General features: G+C 57.6%; 1 protein-coding gene across 7 annotated transcripts in view; it reads left to right on the forward strand.

Moving 5' to 3' along the window:
* Window positions 1–20004, forward strand: part of ACTN4 (actinin alpha 4) — an 84701-nt gene that overhangs the window by 57287 nt on the left and 7410 nt on the right. For 3 of the 7 annotated variants that reach the window (XM_074023450.1, XM_005589127.4, XM_005589128.4), the window contains exons 4-12: window positions 1555–1641; window positions 2667–2754; window positions 4733–4811; window positions 6012–6093; window positions 6830–6915; window positions 11038–11130; window positions 13670–13900; window positions 14511–14658; window positions 18474–18624. In XM_074023450.1, coding sequence (XP_073879551.1) covers window positions 1555–1641; window positions 2667–2754; window positions 4733–4811; window positions 6012–6093; window positions 6830–6915; window positions 11038–11130; window positions 13670–13900; window positions 14511–14658; window positions 18474–18624 — 1045 coding nt within the window. Of the gene's footprint in view, window positions 1–1554; window positions 1642–2666; window positions 2755–4732; window positions 4812–6011; window positions 6094–6829; window positions 7943–11037; window positions 11131–13669; window positions 13901–14510; window positions 14659–18473; window positions 18625–20004 lie in introns of all 7 variants that reach the window. The other 4 variants (XM_074023451.1, XM_015441347.3, XM_005589129.4 and 1 more) reach the window with 2 other exon arrangements.

The raw sequence follows: 20004 nt of genomic DNA on the forward strand, positions 1-20004 counted from the left end.
CAGGCTAATTTTTGTATTTTTGGTAGAGACAGGGTTTCACCATCTTGGCCAGGCTGGTCTCAAACTCCTGACCTCTGGTGATCCACACCCACCTCAGCCTCCCAAATTGCTGGGGTTACAGGTGTGAGCCACCACACCTGGCCGCAAATGTTTGTTTTTAGGTTAGTTCAGAAAGCGTACAGCCTGGCCACCTGGCCTCGGGCCTGTGCTCTCCCCTTCCTGACAACACAGCAGTCGTGCTTGTTCCTCACCGGCCTTCCAGGCACTGGATCCAGTGGTGGTCAGAGCAGCCTCGCCCTCATGAGGGCTGGCAGATGGTGAACAAGTAAACAGCCTGTCCAACACGTGATTTCACATAGTGATGGCTTGGGGGCAGCACAGGGGCCAGGGAGGGAGGAACTGGGTGGCGGGTGGGGGAGCTCCTTGGGACGGGCAGTCAGGGAAGCCACAGTGAGAGGTGGCACAAGCAGAAGCTTGCACGATGAGAAGGACCAGCCAGTTGAGAGTTGCAGGCTAGGGGCGTGCTTTGTGGGTGGACAGAAGGTGTGAACATCTCAAAGCAAGAAAGAGCCTGGCTTGCCCGGAGGATGCAGGTAGAGAAATCTGGGAGGATGGCAGGGCCTGGGCCTTCAGGGCAAGCCTTTTCCCTGTGGGCCAGGCATGGAGGCTTACACTTGCAGTCCCAGCACTTTGGGAAGCCAAGGCGGGAAGATCACTTGAGCAGGAGTTTGAGACCAGCTTGGGTAACGGCAAGACCCAGCCTCTACAAAAAGTTTAAAAACTAACCAGGTGTTGTGGCGTGCGTCTGTGGTCCCAGCTACTCGGGAGACTGAGGCAAGAGGATTGCTTGAGCCCAGGCAGTCAAGGCTGCAGTGAGCTGTGACTACACCATTGCACTCCAGCCAGCCAGCCAGACCCTGTCTCAGAAGAAGAAAACCGACCATGCTGGCTGCTGTGTCGATGTGGATTATGGGCGGGAAGGGTACATAGGAAGTAGCCTCGTTGAACTCTGGAGATGAGAGTGGCTTGGAAGAGAGTGTTGGCAGTGGGATTGGAAGGAAGTGGACAGATTTGCAATAAATAATAATGTAGTGTACATTTGCTGACTGAGAGATGAAAAAGACTACCTTTGCCCTGAGAGCATGGGCCTGCGGTGCTCCCCTGTAGTCAGGAGGTATGCAGATGAAGGCAGAAATGTACAGAGCACGGAGAGTTGAGAGAGGTGTGAACAGAGGCCACACACCTGAGACTGGCCTCTTGGAGGAGTGGTTTTTTGAGTTGGGTCGGGGGAAGGAGCTGGCTGCGGGGCCAGGGACCCTTGTGGCCAGAAGCCTGCAGGCACTCAGTAGCAGGAGGCTCTGGAACAGCGCTGCCCAGAGATTGTTCCATGCATTTTCTCCTGAGAGAGGGAGGAGGACGGGCCTGGGAGATGCAGCCGGGGGTGGTTTGGAGCCTTTCTCTAGATGGGGCTGGAAGGTCACCTTCAGATTGGGCAGAGGAGCCTCACTTTGGTTTTAACGACTTTCTGTCCTCTGCCCCCTTCCCTGCGTGCAGAGATTGTGGACGGCAACGCAAAGATGACCCTGGGAATGATCTGGACCATCATCCTTAGGTTCGCCATCCAGGACATCTCCGTGGAAGGTGAGAGCCACCTGTACTGCGCCCGCTTCCCACCTGAGTCAGGGCAGGTTAGAGGAGAGCTGAAGTGTGGTCTTCATGCTTCAAGCCTCTTCCTGCTTCGTTGGGGTCGCTCACAGGGCCTGACCTTTGCAGGAGTAGTCAGTGGGTGGCAGGTGAAGGGGGGCTCCTCCCAGCCGCCCACCTCTTGGCTCCAGTGCCCTCTGAGTGCCTTTGCTCTTGCAGCCTCATCTCAGTGGACCCTCATGCCACCCTCATGAGATGGGCAAGGATAGCTGGGCCCGTTTTACAGTCCAGGAACCCAAGTCCCAGAACAGACTAGTGAGAGAGTTGGGCCTGGGCCTGGTTCTGTGTTTGCTCAACATCCCCGTCCTTGAAACTTGGTCCCCATGGACCCATTATGATCTCATGCCGTCCAGGAATGGACGATTTTGCTTCCCTTCAAGCACCTGTGTGCACACAGGATGGGCAGAGCCACCTGGGCCAGCGTGCAGGAGCTCCCAGGTGCCGGGTCGCAGTGATGACCGGGAGAGATGTGCTTCCTGCCGTTGAAGGGCTCCCAGTCTGTGAGGACAGCTGAGCTATCCACGGGGAACAGAAGGGCCCCCTGGGCTTCTCCACAGCTGACTTTTCACCTTGTTCAAAAGAGGCCAAGGCCGGTGTCAAGGGCTTGTCTGCAGTGTGTTCTGGTGGTGAAAGGCACGGGCTTGGTGGCCAGGCACACGGCACAGATTCAGGCCCTGACACCACCACCTCCTGGGGCAGCCCTGGTCAAGCGACTCTCCTTGGGGCCATGAGGATTAAGCAGGGCTGTGTGTCCTGGCAGTTGGGCCTGGCAGCATCCGTCTGCATCCGGAATGGGAGTAGCTGTCTCACTGCTATCACTGCTGCTGTTGTTAGGACTGATGTCCTCTCCCCTTGGGTTTTGTTTGACCCCTAGTCCTGAGGCTGAAAGTCCCATCCAACTTGGGCTGAGTTCTGAGGGTTTATTTTTGAGCCAGTGCTCACTGTCTTTGTGTGTTTTGCAGAGACCTCGGCCAAGGAAGGGCTTCTTCTCTGGTGCCAGAGAAAGACAGCCCCGTATAAGAACGTCAATGTGCAGAACTTCCACATTAGGTGAGCACCAGTCCTGCTCATCCTCTCCCTTCCTCTAGGAACCTGAGATCCTTCCTTCCACCTACTTTGTTTCCTGTGTTTTTGTCATGGTCTGTGAGATGCCAGCCCTCAGTCAGCCCCTCCCTGGCCATGGGCCCTACAAGCCCATGGGAAAGTCACCTGGTCCTCTCTGAGGAAGAGGAGGCAGTTTCCCAGCCATCCTGGCTGAAGGCCGTAAGGTCAGCCCTCTCGCTGGCCTAATAGAACCTTCTTCGTCCCCAGGCAAGGTGACTCTCAGAAGCAACAATAAAGCTCTTCATTTTTGAGACAGGGTCTTGTGCTGTCGCCCAGGCTGGAGTGCAGTGGTGCAGTCGCTCGTCCCTGCTGCCTTGGCCTGGGCTCAAGTGGTCTTCCTGTCTCAGCCTCCCAAGTAGCTGGGACTGCAGGTGCACGCAGCCACACTTGGCTAATTTTTTATTTTCATTTTTAGTAGGAACGGGGTCTCCCTGTGTTGCCCAGGCTGGACTTGAACTCCTGAGCTCAAGCAGTCCTCCTACCCCGGCCTCCCAAAGTTCTGGGATTACAGATGTGAGCCACTGCCTACTCCTGGCCTCTTTATTTTGACAGCTCAAGAGTGAATTGTTTTTAGAGTTGCTATTGAATTTTGTGTTGGGGAAAAATGTGCTCTGTGGCTGCTAAGATGAACAAGCCTCAGCTCCGCCATGAACCTGCTTCCCTCAAAGTGAGTGGGAGATGAGACATGTCCACCATTGCCGTAGCTGAGGCGGGCATGGGCAGTGCCGCATGCGGTCCAGGGGGTGGCAAGAGGCGGGCCTGCCCAGTGTTTGGGAACACTGGCTCTGGGGGCGGCCCTGAGGTCAAATCCAGTTTGCCCTGTGGCTCCACCCTCTGAGTCTCCTGGATGGCCCGCACAGGAATGAAGAGCAGGGCCTCGTGGGATATGCAGCGGCTTCAGGCTCTCAGGGCCCCTCGCTGGGTGCAGAGGGCTTTTCCTATCGTGCTCACCCTGATAGCATGTGGTCCCTCCCTTGGTCACTCTTCTCTGCGTGTCTCCTTTTTTTCCCTGCCACTAACTGACTGAATCTTCCTATAGCTTCCATTCATTTTCTTCAACTAGTAAGTATCTAGCATGCCCACTGCATGCCACTAGTGGAGATACAGTGGCACCCAAACAAAGTCCCCATTTGTGGGAAGTTTACGCCACAGCGCGGGACCAGCTCTGAACACAGTGGCCAGTAATCCCGCAGCATAACTTCAGTGAGAAGTGCTGCACCCAGACAGGGAAGTCAGAGGAAGAAAGCTCCCTGGGTGGCCTTTCTGAGGAGGTGACATCGAGCTTGACCTCAGAGGGAACCAACCCTTAAAGGGTCTCAGGGAGGAGAATGTGACCCATCTAGCTTGTAACTGACCAACTTGTGGCCTTGGGGAGGTCCCTCTCCTCCAGAGACCTGCGTGCCAAGCGAAATCCTGGCATTTAGCCAGCCCACGGACTGGCCTTCCTGTAAGTCAGGTCCACCAGGGTGTGGAGGCCACACAGCACAGGCACCAGCCTCCTGCAGTGGCCACCTCCCCTGAAGTGGTCTGTCCGGTTCAGGGCGGCCTCCCATGGAAGGTGCTAGCAGTTATAAAGCAGTTGTCATGAGTCAGGCACTGATCCAAGCATTTACTCATTTAGTCCGCACAGCAGCCCTACGTAGCAGGTATGTCACTATCCCCATCGTACAGATGTGGACACCGAGATAGCCTGGCTTACCCGAGATCACGCTGTCAGTAGGCAGAAGAGTCAGGATTTGATCTCAGACTGCCTGGCCCCAGAGGTCATGCTCGCAGCCTCTCTGCCACACCGTCTCCATGCAGTGCCTGGCACAGGCCAGACCTCAGTGAATGAGAATTAGTCATTGCTGCGGGTGCGCAGGGCCATACGGCACTCTGTGACAGTGAGCGGGCCTTCCTATAACCTTTGCCTTTCCTTCCTCAGCTGGAAGGACGGTCTTGCCTTCAATGCCCTGATCCACCGGCACAGACCAGAGCTGATTGAGTATGACAAGCTGAGGAAGGTGGGTGTCTCGAGCTCCCCTTGATGGCCCACAGACGCGCCCTGTCTGACCCCCTAACTCTGGGTCACCATCCCCATGTCCATCCATCGCCAGCCTCCAGATCCCGGTTCTGCATGCAGATGGGTGGCCTGGGAGAGCCTTGTGCAGGCTTCCCGCGACCTCTGGCTTGGTGGCTGACTCTCACCTCCCTTATTCCCCTCGGGGACTGTCCACTCTCCCTCTATGACACTGCAACCAACCCGGGGTTATTTAAGGGCCTGGCCAGCCATGCTTTATAACTCCCCTTCCTCAACCTTCTGGATTCTAGAACCTCCTCTGCCCAAAGGGGCAGAGGGCAAGGAATTCCAAACCATCACTAGCCCATGTTGCCCATACAGGGTCCTGCTCTCATTTGCCTATACAAAGCCTGTATGAACCCAGGCCTTGCCCACCAGAAGCTGCCAGCCTCATGGGGGAAGGCAGGACAAAAATTGTGTCCAAAGCAAAGCACCACACAAGGCCATGCACATGTGCTCAGGCTGAATGGGGTGGCAGGGCATGAGGTCAGAGCAGTGCTGCGGAGGAGGCTAGTGCACCCCGAGCCAGCAGGAGCCCGGAAGGGCCCCAGAAGAAGAGGCAGCTTAGAGCCAGAGGAGGGCTTCCTAGGGGAGGCACCAGACGGCACCCAGCCCATTCCAGCCACAGCGAGCAAGAGCGCTAGGTCCCGGCCAGGGAGACTTGGGGTGCAGTGGGCTTTAGTCCTGTAAGCAGTGGGGAGCCCTTGAGGGGGCTGGGGGACACTTCAGGGTGGTTGGGACCTGGGAGCTCTCGGTTTGCTCTCCTTACCCAGTCCCCAGTGCTCTCTCGGGTCTGGCCCACATCTTCCAGTCAACATGAAAACCAGGGTTTAGGGCAGGGGGCTTAATCTAGAGTCTGTGGGTGGCTGGAAATTGTATGAAAAGGGTACACCTGCATTTTTCTGGAGAAAAAGCCCATGGTTTGTCCCCCAAAGATTTCACGAAGCACTCCTGTGAGTAGGAATTGAATTTATCCAATCGGTGCCCTCCCGCTCACACCCCACACATGGCCGAGAACTGCCTGAAGAAACCCGCAGCCCTAGCCTTCCCGGGTCTCTCCCTCTGGGCCAGCCCTGCCTGCCTCCTACTCCCACACCCTGCCCTGACAGAGTTCTTGTTGCTGTCCCCACTTGCCTCCTTCCAGGACGACCCTGTTACCAACCTGAACAATGCCTTCGAAGTGGCTGAGAAATACCTCGACATCCCCAAGATGCTGGATGCAGAGGGTGAGTCATCTGTTCAGCCAGCGCTGTGCTTCCTGATGGCCTTATCTGTCCAGGGCTGGCCTCGGGCAAGGGCCTGTGGGCACGTCAGAGCTTTGGGTCACCTCGGGGAGCTGGCAGAGCCAGCGAGAAGGGCTGAATGATTCCGAGTGAACTCGGGACAGCCGTGTTGCCCTGGGAGACGAAGCGAGGACATCCTGGGCTGGCCAGATTCCTTCAGGGATGGAGAAGGGTATGGGAAGGGGGAGCTGAAGGATCAGCTCTCCTGAGACTGCATCTCCACAGGGCCCGGGAGGGGCAAGGTGGCTGAGGAGGGGCGCTCGAGGCTTCCTGCGAGCAAGCCTGGCCTCTCCTTCCCTACCTGCAGCAGGCATGGAGTATGGAGCCTGCCAAAGTGGAGTGTTTTGTTTTTTCCTTTCCGGCTTTGCTCCGTTTCCCAGCCATGCACTGCCCCAGCAGGGACCTGTGTCTCTGGCCTCTGGTGGCCCTTGGAGTTGACTGTCCTGCTGCTCCTTGAGGCCATTCTCAGAGAACAAAAGTGGCCTCATTTTAATCCGCTTCCCACAGGCTTGTCCTTTCCAGAGCCATGGAAGAGGGCGGGGCTGAGGGTGTGGCTGAGCCCACCCAAGTCACAGTCACTCTGCGGGTCCCTCTCCCCTAAGGCCGTGGCTCCCAGTGAGTGAGGCCTCCACCCCGCCCGCCTGCCTCGGGCAGTTTAACCCTTGTCGTTCACTTGCAGACATCGTGAACACGGCCCGCCCCGACGAGAAGGCCATAATGACCTATGTGTCCAGCTTCTACCATGCCTTTTCGGGAGCGCAGAAGGTACCGGGCAGGGCCAGGCAGGCCCTCCTCGCCGCCACCGCGCAATGCCGCCGCTGCCTCTCACCTCCCGTGCTCACCTCATTTCTCTTGCAGACAGCAGTGGCCTCTCTCTGACTGGAAGCCACCCCCTGCTCCCTGGTGTTGCTGCCCCCTCAGCCTTAGCTCACACACCTGTCGGGTACCTCGTCTGTGCCAGGCTTTTCCAGGCATTGAGGATACCCTGGTGACTGGGTCAGGCAAGGTCCCTGCTCTCAGGGTACTTCCATGCTAGTGAGAGAGACACACCTGGCCTGTCACAGGAGTGGAATAGAGAACATGGGGCTCGATGGGGGGACAGAGATGACTGGGGTGACCTGCAGCTGGCACTGTCAACATGGAGGGGTGTCGTGAGCAGGTGCTTGCAGCAGGAGCTGCTAGATGCAGCCTGGGGCACGGGTGTTCCAGGCAGAAGGTGAAGCATGGCGAAGGCACTGAGACAGGAAGAAGCTTGGCTTTTTCAAGGACCAGCTAGAGAGGAGTGAGTGACAAGCAGTGACAAGCAGTGATGGACCAGGCCCCACAAGACCCTTGTGGTGTGGGATAAGGAATTCTTGTTTTACTTAGGGCCACGGGAGACCCTAAGGGTCTTACTCCGTGGTGGTAGGTGCTCACTCACATTTTCAGACAGATCATTTAGCAACTGACTCCTCCAGCCCAAAACAAAGCTGCCTTTATAGGGCTCACGGCTAGTCTGTCTCCAGCCCAGGCCTGGTTAGAAAAGGAATGCACCCCATTTGGACTCCACAAAACCCCGCAAGGCATGTCCACGCAGGCCTGGGGCTGGCTTCCAGTCCAGAGCAAGCGCTCTTCCTCCCGCATGAGCCTCGGGCCGGCCCGGCCGCCCTCCCTGCATCTTTCACTCTCTCCTGCCTCTCTCTCTCTTTCTCTCTCTCTCTGTGCAGATATTGTGGGTACTCTGAGGCCAGATGAGAAGGCCATCATGACTTACGTGTCCTGCTTCTACCACGCTTTCTCGGGGGCTCAGAAGGTGAGCTGGGCCGGGCACACCTCGCTGCTGGGGCTGCAGACCTGCCTTCACCACTGCCCTTGCGTCACCGCCGGCCATCTGTGGTTGGAGCCCTGGCCAGGCTGCGGGCCACCACACCACACAGACTGACCCTGCTGGGCTCTGACTCGGAAGGGTCCCCTGGGGCAGGGTCCCCTGGGGCAGGTTTCCCGCCTGGCTGGTGCTGGGCCTGTGCTGAGGAGCCACAGACCTTCTCTGAACACAGCCCACCCTGGGAGGTGGGTAGTGGCATCCCAGGCTCTCAGGCGGAGAAACTGAAGCCCTACATCAGTCAATGGCAGAGCTGGGATTTGACCGCCCAGCGTTCCCACTTGCCCTGTCCATCATCTGTACCACCTGCCTGCCCCTGCCGGGCCCTTTCATGGGGAGCACTGGGCTTTACCCCAGTTCTGCAGCTCCTTCTTGCCAGGAAAGGCTCAGCGTGTGCAGCCCAACCTGCACTCACGGTCTCGGCCTTCCAGAGGCCAGACAGAGCCCGCAGAGGGTGCGTGCCAGCAGCCGCCCTCATGCGCCCGGCTGACCTCATGCTGCCCCGTGGCTCCTGCTGGGCCCTCAACGTTCACGCAGAGGCCCAAGCACTGCTCCCCCCGCTTGCCTTGTGGTCTGTGAAGTACTTCAGGCAACACTCCCGATGCCTGCTTTGGTGTCAGTAGTTGGCACAGGTGCAAAGGAGGAGGTGGAATTGCTTCTTGTTTACTGAGCATGTACTGCATACTAGGCGCTCTCCAAGCCGTTCACATGCACAGGCTTCCAGAGGGCCCCTGTGCACACCCCTAGGAGGGCTAGGCGCAGTTAGCCCCATTTGAGAGAAGAGGAGTTAAATTTTAGGGAAACAGAGAGCTGTTCCTAAAGCTAGAAGGCAGGGGCTGTACCTTCTGTAGACCCCCTGCTTCGAACCCCCAATCTAGCAAGTCCATTACCCACCGTCAGTCTGGCTTGGCCCCACTCTGCCACCTCTTGGTACTGTGACCTTGGGTAGGTCACTTGACCTCAGCTACCCTATCTGTGAGATGGGCATTGCTGTAGTTCAGTCTCATAGGATTGCTCTGGGCGTGAAACAAGCAGGCAAAGGGCTTAGCACAGTGTCTGGCACGGCAGGTGCCTTGTAAGCAGCCGGGGGAGTCACAGTGGTGGGGAGTGTGGTTCTTCCCAACCTCAGGCCAGAAAGGCCTCTTCACCTCCTCAGCAGGCGATTGGAGCTTGTGTTTGGAGTGTTCTGCTAGAGGGCACGGGCCAAGAGGGTGGAGGGAGGACCCCTGACCCACACCCCGGCAGGAAGATGGGCAGGGACCAGCAGCAGTGGACGATTCGTCACCATAGATCCCAACTAACAGCATGTTTGCCGTTGGACTCACCCCTACGGGCCCTGAGCCAGCCCCCTGCCCACCACATGGCCTCGTCAGATTGCTTTTCCTTCTACCCACACTGCTCCTCTGTGCTTAAGGCTGAACTCCAGTGTGGAGGCGCTGAGAGATTTGGGGGAGCAGGGACTGGCATGCGAGCCCAGGACAGCATGGGTGGGTGCTGAGGTGCTAGGCCTGGAGGCTTGTCACCGGCCCCTCTCCTGAGGGGGTAGCGGAGGCCTGGCTGCAGGGTGCTGGCCGGTTGGGAAGGAAAGTGCTGGGTCCCTGTGTGCTCCTCAGGACAGCCACGTGGTTTCCCCAGAGACCCAGTCCGAGCTCTTGCAAGAGTGCTCTCTAGGGTTCGTGTTTCGTAAATGCAGAGTGAACCCCAGGCCTAGCGCTGGTGTGCCCATTCTGTCCTGATCGTTTATTTCCAGTCACCGAAGCGTTCCCACCTCGTTCCTTTATTCACTCACTCATTCAGCAACCCTGAGCACCAGCAGTGCACCAAGCCCTAAGCTGGATGTGGGAACTCAGCAGTGAAACATGATTCCCCTGCCCTGTGGCAGCCCCGTGCTCACAGAGTGGACTTGAGTTTCGGGTGCCAGTTTTCGCTGCCCAGTTAGGAGTCAGGGACTGACCTCTGTGACCCCCACAAGCTGCAGCCCTGGCTGTTTTTTCCACACTGGTCTGGGGCCCATGTTCCTTGGCCGAGGAACCTCCTGGACCTCATTTCTGAGGAGCACCGCCTGGGGCCCTGGGTGTGTGTCCCGCAGCATGGCGTGGGGTGTGCACGTGTGTGTGTGTGCACTCACATGAGCCCCAGCTGCCGCCTCCCCGCCTGTCTCCAGGTGCCGTGCGTGCAGGGGAGAGGCTGGGCATCGCTGCCTGCAGCGCTGGCTCTGAGCCATTGGCCAAGCCTCTCCATTTTCCTTCCCCATCACTCTGTAGACCCTCCTCATTCTTTCTGTTCCTGTTCTGTTGCCGTTTCAACTCCTCCTCTTGGACCCTTTCTGTGCTTCCTGAAAGGTACCTGGTCTTTCCTCTCCCTGTGTGCACCCCCCGCCTCCTCTACACTGTTCACTGCCCCACAGCAGGACAGGGCAGGATGCTCTCCTGTAGTTCAGGCCCAGGGACTATGTCCACCACTCTCACCCTCCAAAGCCCCAGTGCTTTTCTGCCCCATGGATGGTGACTTTTGCCCCCTGGAGCTCCTGTTAACCCTGCCTCCAAGGCAGGAGAGAGGACAGGCCTGAGTGTGCTCCTGTGCATGGACCACCAGGCTCCTCCGGGGCCCGGGCGCCTCTGCTCTGCTGCCCCCAGCTCTCCAGCTTTCGGCTTCCCATCCATTCACCTTCCCACCGGGAGAGACTCCTCCACGGTCTTAGGTCCAGCACAGCCAACCCATCCAGCCTCACTCTCCTCTGTGTGGGGCACTAGAGGGTTTGCGAGCAGCAGTGGGAGGGCTCCCCGACCTTCCTCGGTGCCTCCCAGGTCTGGGCTCTCTGGACCCAGGGGCATTTTGCAGTTAGCAGTGAGGATGCCAACAAGGCCTGTTGGGACAGGGCACCATCTCACGGGAACTGTGCTTCCTCTCCTTCCCCTCTGTGAGGAGTTCTGTGGGCCTTGGACCCAGCTGCTTTCAAGGGACATGCCCGTCAGGAGGGAGGGTGGCCAGCCCCCAGGCAGCCCTGACTGTGCGCTCCCCTCCAGGCTGAAACTGCCGCCAATCGGATCTGCAAGGTGCTGGCTGTCAACCAAGAGAACGAGCACCTGATGGAGGACTACGAGAAGCTGGCCAGCGACGTGAGTGTCCCCCCAGTGAAAGTCAGGGCCACCTCGTTACCCTCAGCCAGAGGTCACAGCGACTCTTGCAGTGGGAAAGCAGGTGTGGCAGCGAGATGACCTAGAAAAGTCTGCGCGGTCACAGACCATGGCATTTAGCCAGCCAGTGTGTGACCTCTCCATTTGCTTCCACAAGGCTAAGGGTCAGACTGGCAGCCACCTTGCCATTCAGTCCCTGGGCTCCGAGCTTGGGTTCCTACAGAGATGCTCAGGGACAGTGTTTCCTGGGCACCTCAGTGCTTTAGAATCACCCGGGGAGCTTTGTGAAAGCCCCTCTTCCCGTGCCCTGGCCCTGGAGAGAGCGATTCAGAAGGATGGAGAGGGGCCTGGGAACCAGCAGGATAGCAGGCCCTGTGCAGGCACTTCACAAGCAGCCCAGCAAGACAGGAACTCAGATTATCTTCCTTTCCAAGTGAGGAAACTGAGGCCCAGGGAGGGTCAGGCACGTGCTTGCTGTTACATGACTGGTGGGACAGAGAGCTGGGCTTCAAGCCCAGGCAGCCCTTCTCTAGAGCCCAAACTCAATGCTTCAGTTGGAAACAAGGGTGGTTAGTATATCTCTTCTGGAGGCTCTTCATTTTTGAAATCTCCATATTTAAAAAATAAAAGGCTGGGCGCAGTGGCTCACGCCTGTAATCCCAGCACTTTAGGAAGCCAAGGCAGGCGGATCACTTGAGGTCAGGAGTTCAAAACCAGCCTGGCCAACATGGTGAAACCCCGTCTCTACTGAAAATACAAAAACTAGCCGGGTGTTGTGGCACACACCTGTAGTCCCAGCTACTCGGGAGGCTGAGGCAGGAGGATCGCTTGAGCCTGGGAGGCAGAGGTTGCAGTGAGCTGAGATTGCGCCACTGCACTCCAGCCTGGTGACAGAGCAAGACTCCATCAAAATAAAAATAAAATAAAATAAAATAAAATAAAATTTCCCAAAGAGCAGTGGTTTGACTGCTCATCTAGAACCAGTGGTTCCTAGATTTTCCTATCTCATAGACCAGGAAAATTTGAAAAACTATTTGATGTCCAACCTAAGATGGCCAGCTTTTTATTTTGCCAAGTTATGGATGTTTTAAAAAGAAACATTACCATCTGTTACCACCAGCACTTCTAACACCAAGATAAGGTAAAAAGGTTATTCTTAGAACCCCAGCCGTTGCCAAGAAAGGGCAGCTGGCAGCACGCCTCACAATGTATCCACACAGGGGTATTTCTGTCCTTGAATTTCTCACTTTTCCAGAAGTTGGCATTTGGGAACCACTTCTCCAGCTTGTCCGTGCTGGCAGATAACTGATTTTATTCTTCTAGAATTGTTTTATTATTTTTTTGAGATGGAGTTTCACTCTTGTTGCCCAGGCTGGAGTGCAATGGCACGATCTTGGCCCACTGCAAACTCCACCTCCCGGGTTCAAGCAATTCTCCTGCCTCAGCCTCCCAAGTAGCTGGGATTACAGGCGCATGCCACCATGCCCAACTAATTTTTGTATTTTTTTAGTAGAGATGGGGTTTCACCATGTTGGTCAGGCTGATCTCGAACTCCTGACCTCAGGTGATCCACTCGCCTCAGCCTCCCAAAGTGCTGGGATTACAGGTGTGAACCAGCATGCCTGGCCTAGAATTGTTTTAGAATGTCCAATTTTTTGTTACCCTTCCTCACTCCATCAGAAATCTGAGTAGCTCCTAAAAGTATATATTTGTTTCATTTTCAATTTTATTTTCTAATTTATGTCCCAGGCCCAGTGCACGCACTGGCCTAGCCAGACTGAGCCAGGTGGGCTTGTCGGCCTTGTCCTTGAGGCACGTAGTGAGCCCGGAAGCAGTGAGGCTCTCAGCGTGGAGCTCAGTGAAGACAGCGGCAGTGGGGCATGTGACAGCATGGAAGGGGACCTTTTTGGCGGGGGCATGGGAGTGGAGGTCTCCCCTCTTAGACCTGAGGGAAAAGACTGAGAGCAAAGGCATGGGCCAGGCATGGTGGCTCACCCCTGTCATCCCACCACTTTGGGAGGCTAAAGTGGGATTGCTTGAAGTTACAAGTTCAAAACCAGCCTCGGCAGTATACTGAGACCCCCTTCTCTATAAAAACTTAAAATAAAAATCAGCCAGGCTCGGAGGTAGGCACCTGTAGTCCCAACTACTTGGGAGACTGAGATGGAAGGATGGCTTGAGCCCGGGAGGTTGAAGCTGCAGTGAGCTATGATCGTGCCACTTCACTCCAGCCTGGATGACAAAGCACGAACCTGTCTTTAAAAAGAAAAGCACAGGCAGGAACAGGAAGTAACAAGAGAATAGTACAGTGATGCAGGGATAGGGAGGGGGCTACACTCCCAGAGTTCTGGGTTGGGGGTTCCAGCAGGAATTGTGGAGAAGTTCGGCTGGGGAGCAGGGGCAAGCCCCTAAGGTGGGGCCCTCAAAGATCCAGATCCCATGTGCCCATAAGCTGGGGGACAGCCCGTCAGCACTCTGAGGGCCCCCGACAAAGGCCACTCTGGCTTCTGTGGGCCCACAGCTCCTGGAGTGGATCCGGCGCACCATCCCCTGGCTGGAGGACCGTGTGCCCCAAAAGACTATCCAGGAGATGCAGCAGAAGCTAGAGGACTTCCGTGACTACCGGCGCGTGCACAAGCCACCCAAGGTGCAGGAGAAGTGCCAGCTGGAGATCAACTTCAACACGCTGCAGACCAAGCTGCGCCTCAGCAACCGGCCTGCCTTCATGCCCTCTGAGGGCAAGATGGTCTCGGTGAGCGCCAGGATTCACAGGGGAGCAGCTGTGAGGGGCAGAGGCAGCCCTAGACCTGCCTGTGGGCTCACCGTTTGGCCAGCATAGTCTTTCCTAAGTTGTTGATGTCCTGTGGGACATGGCACGGCCTTTCGGATGCAGGGCTCAGGGATGGGGTGCATTTCACTTGGCACTGTGCTCCCCTTTGGCCCTCACTGGGTATATTACACCCAGGGTTTTATACCCACCCCAAATCCATGCCACGGGTTGTGTGGGTGTGGAGTGGTGTGAATTTGGAGTCCCGGTCTGCTATGATGGCAGGACCACCATGTGCTTGAGGCCCTTCATCAACAGAGGGGCAGTGCGCCCTGGACGGTTACCACTTCCCCATCTATGATATCCATTCATTCATGCACTCACCCGTTCACACATTCATTTTGTTAATCCAGAATTGATTGTACCTGCCGAGTGCTGAGGGGCCCTGTGTAGGCATCTAGATATAACAGCAAAGTATGGCACAGACATGACCCCAGCCAAGCTCTGCCAACTTCCCATCAGCATCCCTTGGAGACATCCCCCTGGGTGCCCCTGCTTCCTTTTGATAGCCCTGCCTGCTCCCGCCCCGCCCCAGGACATCAACAACGGCTGGCAGCACTTGGAGCAGGCTGAGAAGGGCTATGAGGAGTGGTTGCTGAATGAGATCCGCAGGCTGGAGCGGCTCGACCACCTGGCAGAGAAGTTCCGGCAGAAGGCCTCCATCCACGAGGCCTGGACTGACGGTATGGCCCAGCCCTGCCCCACTCTGCCCAGCCCCGCTCCTGCGCTCCCCTCCTATCTCTCAGGCACACGTGAGGGTGCACACACAGCCCCCTGCCGCATTGGGTGTGTTTCTCAGGTCTCCTTTCTTGCTGCTTGGGAGCATGTGTGTGTGTCAGAAATGTTGCTTTAGAGCCAGGTGCAGTGGCTCACACCTGTAATCCCAACACTTTATCAGGCCAAGGCAGGAGGATCACTTGAGCCCAGGAGTTTGAGACCAGCCTGGGCAACATAGCAAGACCCTGCCTATAAAAAAAAAAAAATTAAATAACAAAATTAGTCAGGCACGGTGGTGCACACCTGTGGTCCCAGCTACTTAGGAGGCTGAGGTGGGAGGGGATCGATTGAGCCAGGGAGGTCAAGGCTACAGTGAGCCTTGATCGTACCACTGCACTCTAGCCTGGTGACAGAGCAAGACCTTGTCTCAAAAAAAAAAAAAAAAAAAGGAAAGAAATGCTGCTTTGGGCCGGGCACGGTGGCTCAAGCCTGTAATCCCAGCACTTTGGGAGGCCGAGACGGGTGGATCACGAGGTCAGGAGATCGAGACCATCCTGGCAAACACGGTGAAACCTCGTCTCTACTAAAAAATACAAAAAACTAGCCCGGCGAGGTGGCAGGCTCCTGTAGTCCCAGCTACTCAGGAGGCTGAGGCAGGAGAATGGCGTAAACCTGGGAGGCGGAGCTTGCAGTGAGCTGAGATCCGGCCACTGCACTCCAACCTGGGCGACAGAGCGAGACTCCGTCTCAAAAAAAAAAAAAAAAGAAATGCTGCTTTGTGGGTTCCTCCAGCCCCAGGAGGCAGGGACCATTCAGGGGCCAGGTCCTCTTTGTTGCCCAGTCTGCCCTTGCCTCAGAGATTACTTACAGGTGGGCCCCTGTCAGTCATCCAGGAACACAGCCAAGCCCCCTCCAGCGCTTCAGGGAAGTGGCCTTATACCCATCCCTTTGTCACCTCTGCCCCTTTGTCACCTCTGCATGTCTTCTCTATCCAGGGCGAGCGTGTGGGGCAGGCCTCTTCCATCCCCCGCACCCTGTGTTCAGAGTCGGCTCCCCTGTCCCACACCTCTGAGAGTGTGGACGGCAGGCTGGGGAGCCTGTGTTCACTGGCACGTCCCTTGGGCTAGGCAAGGGCCTGCCTCCTGGGCCTGCTGCGGGACCGGACAGCCGACAGTGTTCACCCATACCCACTGCCTTCGGCCCACCCTTCAGCATGGCCCACCTGCTCGCTCCTCCCACCTCCCATCCCTTCCCAGAGCCTCCTTCCCAGGCCTGGCTCCCCCTGCAGGAGCGCAGCTGCACTTTCTGTTCTCAGCAGCCCTGCAGCTCCCTGGCCCTTGGCTCCGGATGTGGGATTCCATCACGTCCCTGGCCTTCCTTTGGGTCACGCCAAGGTTGAGATTCCAGATCCCAGGGGTCTGGAAGCCTTCAGAAAGCTGCCAGTGCCTGGGAGAGCCACAAGAGCCATCCATAGGACTCCTCTCCCGTTCTGGCCACCTCCTTCCCAGTGCTGTCTCCTGGGCCCTCCGGCCGCCACTCCGCCCAGCTGAGCCCTTCCTTGCGTTCCTCAGTGCAGTTTCTCACCCCTCCCCACCCTGGCCGCATGCGAGTATGCAGCTCCGCATGGCCCGCAGCCCTGGTCACGGCCCAGCTCGTGTCCTTCTCACAGGAGCTCAGCTCGCCATGCCCGCAACAGCTGCCAGCCCCAGAGCAGCCCGGCCCCTTTGCTGCCAGAAAAGAATGCAGATGAGAGTGGATGGTGAGGAGGAAGGAAGGGCCTGGCCAGGCCAAATGCCGCACTTCCCTCTTGCCTGGCAGAAAGGCACCAGTGTGAGGAGAGCATGTTGGCACTGATGCCATCTTGTGTGGGTTGGTGGCCTCCATCCATTCCTGGATTCACTCGTTCATTCAACAGACAGCTCAGGTGGCTCCAGCCGTCCTTATCCATGGAGGCCTGGGCATTGCCCTGTGGCTGAACCTTCTGGGGGTCTTTCTGCCCACCCTTCAGCTCTTCAGTCCCTCTACAGGGCTCCGTGAGGCCCTGCAGATGGTTTCCTGCGGCTGAGGGGCTGGGTGGAGTGGCCCCACTGGCGTTCCACCCCTGGGAGAAGGGCTCTGGGGCAGCCTTCACCTGATGTTTAGAAGCCAGTCAGTCTCCCGGCCAGGGCCCAGCTGGTTCAGTGGCCTCCACACATCCCTGCCCCACCCCTGCCTGGCTGGGCATCCACCCGGGTCTGCCCATGGCGTCCGCCAGAACCCCCAGGCAGGCTGGACTGCTAATTCCCAAGACTCAGAGCCTCTGTCCTCTCAAGCAGCAGTTATGTGAAACAGGACGGGCAGGCCCTCCACACCCCAGGGTCTGGTCATAGCGGCCTCTTCCGCCCTGGGGTAGGCGGACCACCTTTGCTCCACGCCCCTCACCATCCCCCACAGCCCGCAGCGGGAGGGTCGTCGTGGATGCTTCTCCAAGGGACTTGATTTCCTGGGAATACGACCAGCCCCCAGCGACCCCTTTTCCCCACTCCGGCTGTCCCTTGGCCTGGATCCCAGGTAGCCGTGGCCATGGCCTGCTGCCCACATCCTCTCGGTGCACCCTTGCCGGGACTCTGCTGAGGCAGAGGGAGATGTCACCTGCTGTTTCCCGTTCCCGCCCCTGGGAGAAAGCAATTGGAGAAGGGAATTGCAAGGCTGCCTTGTGGCTGAGCCTCCTGCCCCAGGGCTGTGCAGCAGGGCCGGTGGAGCCAGAATCTCTCAGGCCGCCCACCTCTTGCCCATCAGCGCCAGGGCCCATCCCAGGGGGAGGCTGGTAGGTGCCTGACAGATGAGACCGGGAGAGGCTGAGGTGACGCTGGTACTGGCTTCATGCCTGCTGTGCTTGAACACCACCTCACTGGAATTTGAGAATAGTTCCATGCCACATAGGTGCTGGGGCTGGCCCCATTTTACAGATGAAGGCACAGGCCCAGAGAGGCCCTGGTGGCTGCACTGGGCGGGCAACTTTCAGGTGCGCTGGGATAGAGCTGAGGGGATCTCTGCTACCACTCCAGGGAAGCCCAAGTTGGTGTCCCTGAGGCAGGGCCCCTGTAGGAGCTGGGGTGCAGCCACCGTCCCAGGCTGGCATTTTCCCTGCAGTTTCCTAAAGATCTTCACTTGCTTGCAGGGCTGCTTGAGCTTTGGTTCTAGGATGTGTAATTAGCCAGGATCCGGGACTAATAACAGTGTTCCTCCTTTCCTTCAAAGGGCCTGACGGTAGGCCCGCCCCACTGCACACAGGACACTTTAGGACAGCGTGGGGCACTTAGATGTGGGAGAGAACCACCACCTGTGCGGGTGCAGGCTCAGGCTCCTAGAAGAAGCTGGTTCCAATGCTTCCTCTTCCCCAAGCCTGCTGGGACATGGGCTTTGACTCCGGGTGCTTCTCTGGATCAAAGCCCTCCAGAAACAGGTGCTACCTTTTCAAGCTGTGCTACCACGGCCCAATTTGTATGGTTTCCTACTAATAAAAGATGCTAAGTTTAGGACACACAGGTTAAAATGGAATCTCTCTCTCAGGCTCACCAACCCTGAAGTGTCCATCCAGGTCCATCCAGGTTACAGTTGGGCTTAAAGATCCCTAGAGGGTGCAGAAAAAGGTTCTGGAAGTTTCCATGCCACCGTCAATGGCGTGGAAGGATGTAGGGTCCACGGTCTCCCTTTCCCTCCCTCTGCTTGGACAGCCACTCCAGACTCCTGCCCCAGAGCCGCCGTGCTGTGGTCTTAAGTGCCTCTCTGCCCCCACCAGGGAAGGAAGCCATGCTGAAGCACCGGGACTACGAGACGGCCACCCTGTCGGACATCAAAGCCCTCATTCGCAAGCACGAGGCCTTCGAGAGCGACCTGGCCGCGCACCAGGACCGCGTGGAGCAGATCGCCGCCATTGCCCAGGAGCTCAAGTACGTGCGGGCTCAGGACACTCCCATCACCTGGCTACCACCACAGCCTGCCCAGACCGGTGGTGGCAGCACGCCGAGGCCCAGCCTGCCTCAAGGCCTGGAATAGGGTCCCCAGTGCCCCAACTTCACCTCCTTCCAGAAGCCAGGGAAGGGCCTCACGGGATGAGGCCTTTTGCACATCCTGTCTCAGCCCCAGATGGGACACCTGAAGGATCTGGATTCTCTAGCAGGAGGGAGGTGTCTGGCCCCTTGTCTTGATTCTTCAGGCTTTAGGGGTCCCTGGGGGTGCCACCTCTCCTGCTGGCCACCCCAGGTAGGCCCTGGCCCCCTGATGGGATGGGCCCCGGCCTCGGTTGCTCCCGGCCGCAGCTCCCTGAGGGAGCCGGGCTGCACAGTGAGCCTATTGTTCTGCCCGGCCCCTTCCCTTTCTTGCTCAGAATACACTTATTGTAAGAGCTTCCAGGCAGCCGGGCTCCTTCTCCTCCCCACCCAGTCAGATAAACTTGTGTACACAATTAGTACGCTGAGGCTCGCGCTGGTGAATGGGGCCTTATTCCACCAGCGCGGCGGCCGGCAGCAGGGCGGGCCCAGACAGCGGAGGCCCAGGCCATTACTTCATGGAAAATCCACAGGCCCTCAAGGGGCAGCAGGGCTCCCAAAATAGCTGTCTGCTCAAAAATAGGATCCTTGGCTATAACTGCTCTTTCCACTGATACCCCCACCCCACCACAGTCACCCCCAAATGTCTGCTTATTCCTATGAGTCCAAGGCCCGGCCCTGATGCCCAGTGAGCCCCATGCTGGGCAGAGCTGGTTTCCTCCCTGACTCACTACCCCCCACTGCCCGGGTGCTTTGAGGGTTCCCCATTGGCTCAGCCAGAGGCAGGAGTCCCATGGGGCTGTCACAGCACTGGAAACCACAGCTGCTGCTTTGGCACAGTTGGGGCACCTCAGGGGTCCTGCCACCACCACATCCAGGCCAAGGAGAGCAAGGCCATAGATGCAGCACCCTCAGGGGTGTGGGGGTGGGACACAGGCAGCTTCCTCAGTGATGGGGGAGCCCCTAGAACCTCGTAGGAAACAGACTTGAAATAAACCCTAGGCCTGCCCCCTTCTCAGGCCCTGGGCAATGCCATGTGAAACCCATTACTCTGCTCAGGAATAGGCGGTCCCTGAAGCAGCTTTCTGGACGGTAGCCCTGGAGGAACAGAAGGGAGGGCTGTCTGGGTCCTGTCTGTTCTGCTGCGGGGGAAGTACAGAGGCCTGTGGACCGTCCAGGATGAGCCGGATGGGCAGCCCTGCTGAGCGCTGATTAATGGTGACAGCAAAAACTCATTGAGCTCTCAGGGCTTTATGTGTACCAGCTCATTTAATCCCCACA

Source organism: Macaca fascicularis, chromosome 19 (genome assembly GCF_037993035.2).
Source record: "Macaca fascicularis isolate 582-1 chromosome 19, T2T-MFA8v1.1".
NCBI classification, from domain to species: Eukaryota; Metazoa; Chordata; class Mammalia; order Primates; family Cercopithecidae; genus Macaca; species Macaca fascicularis.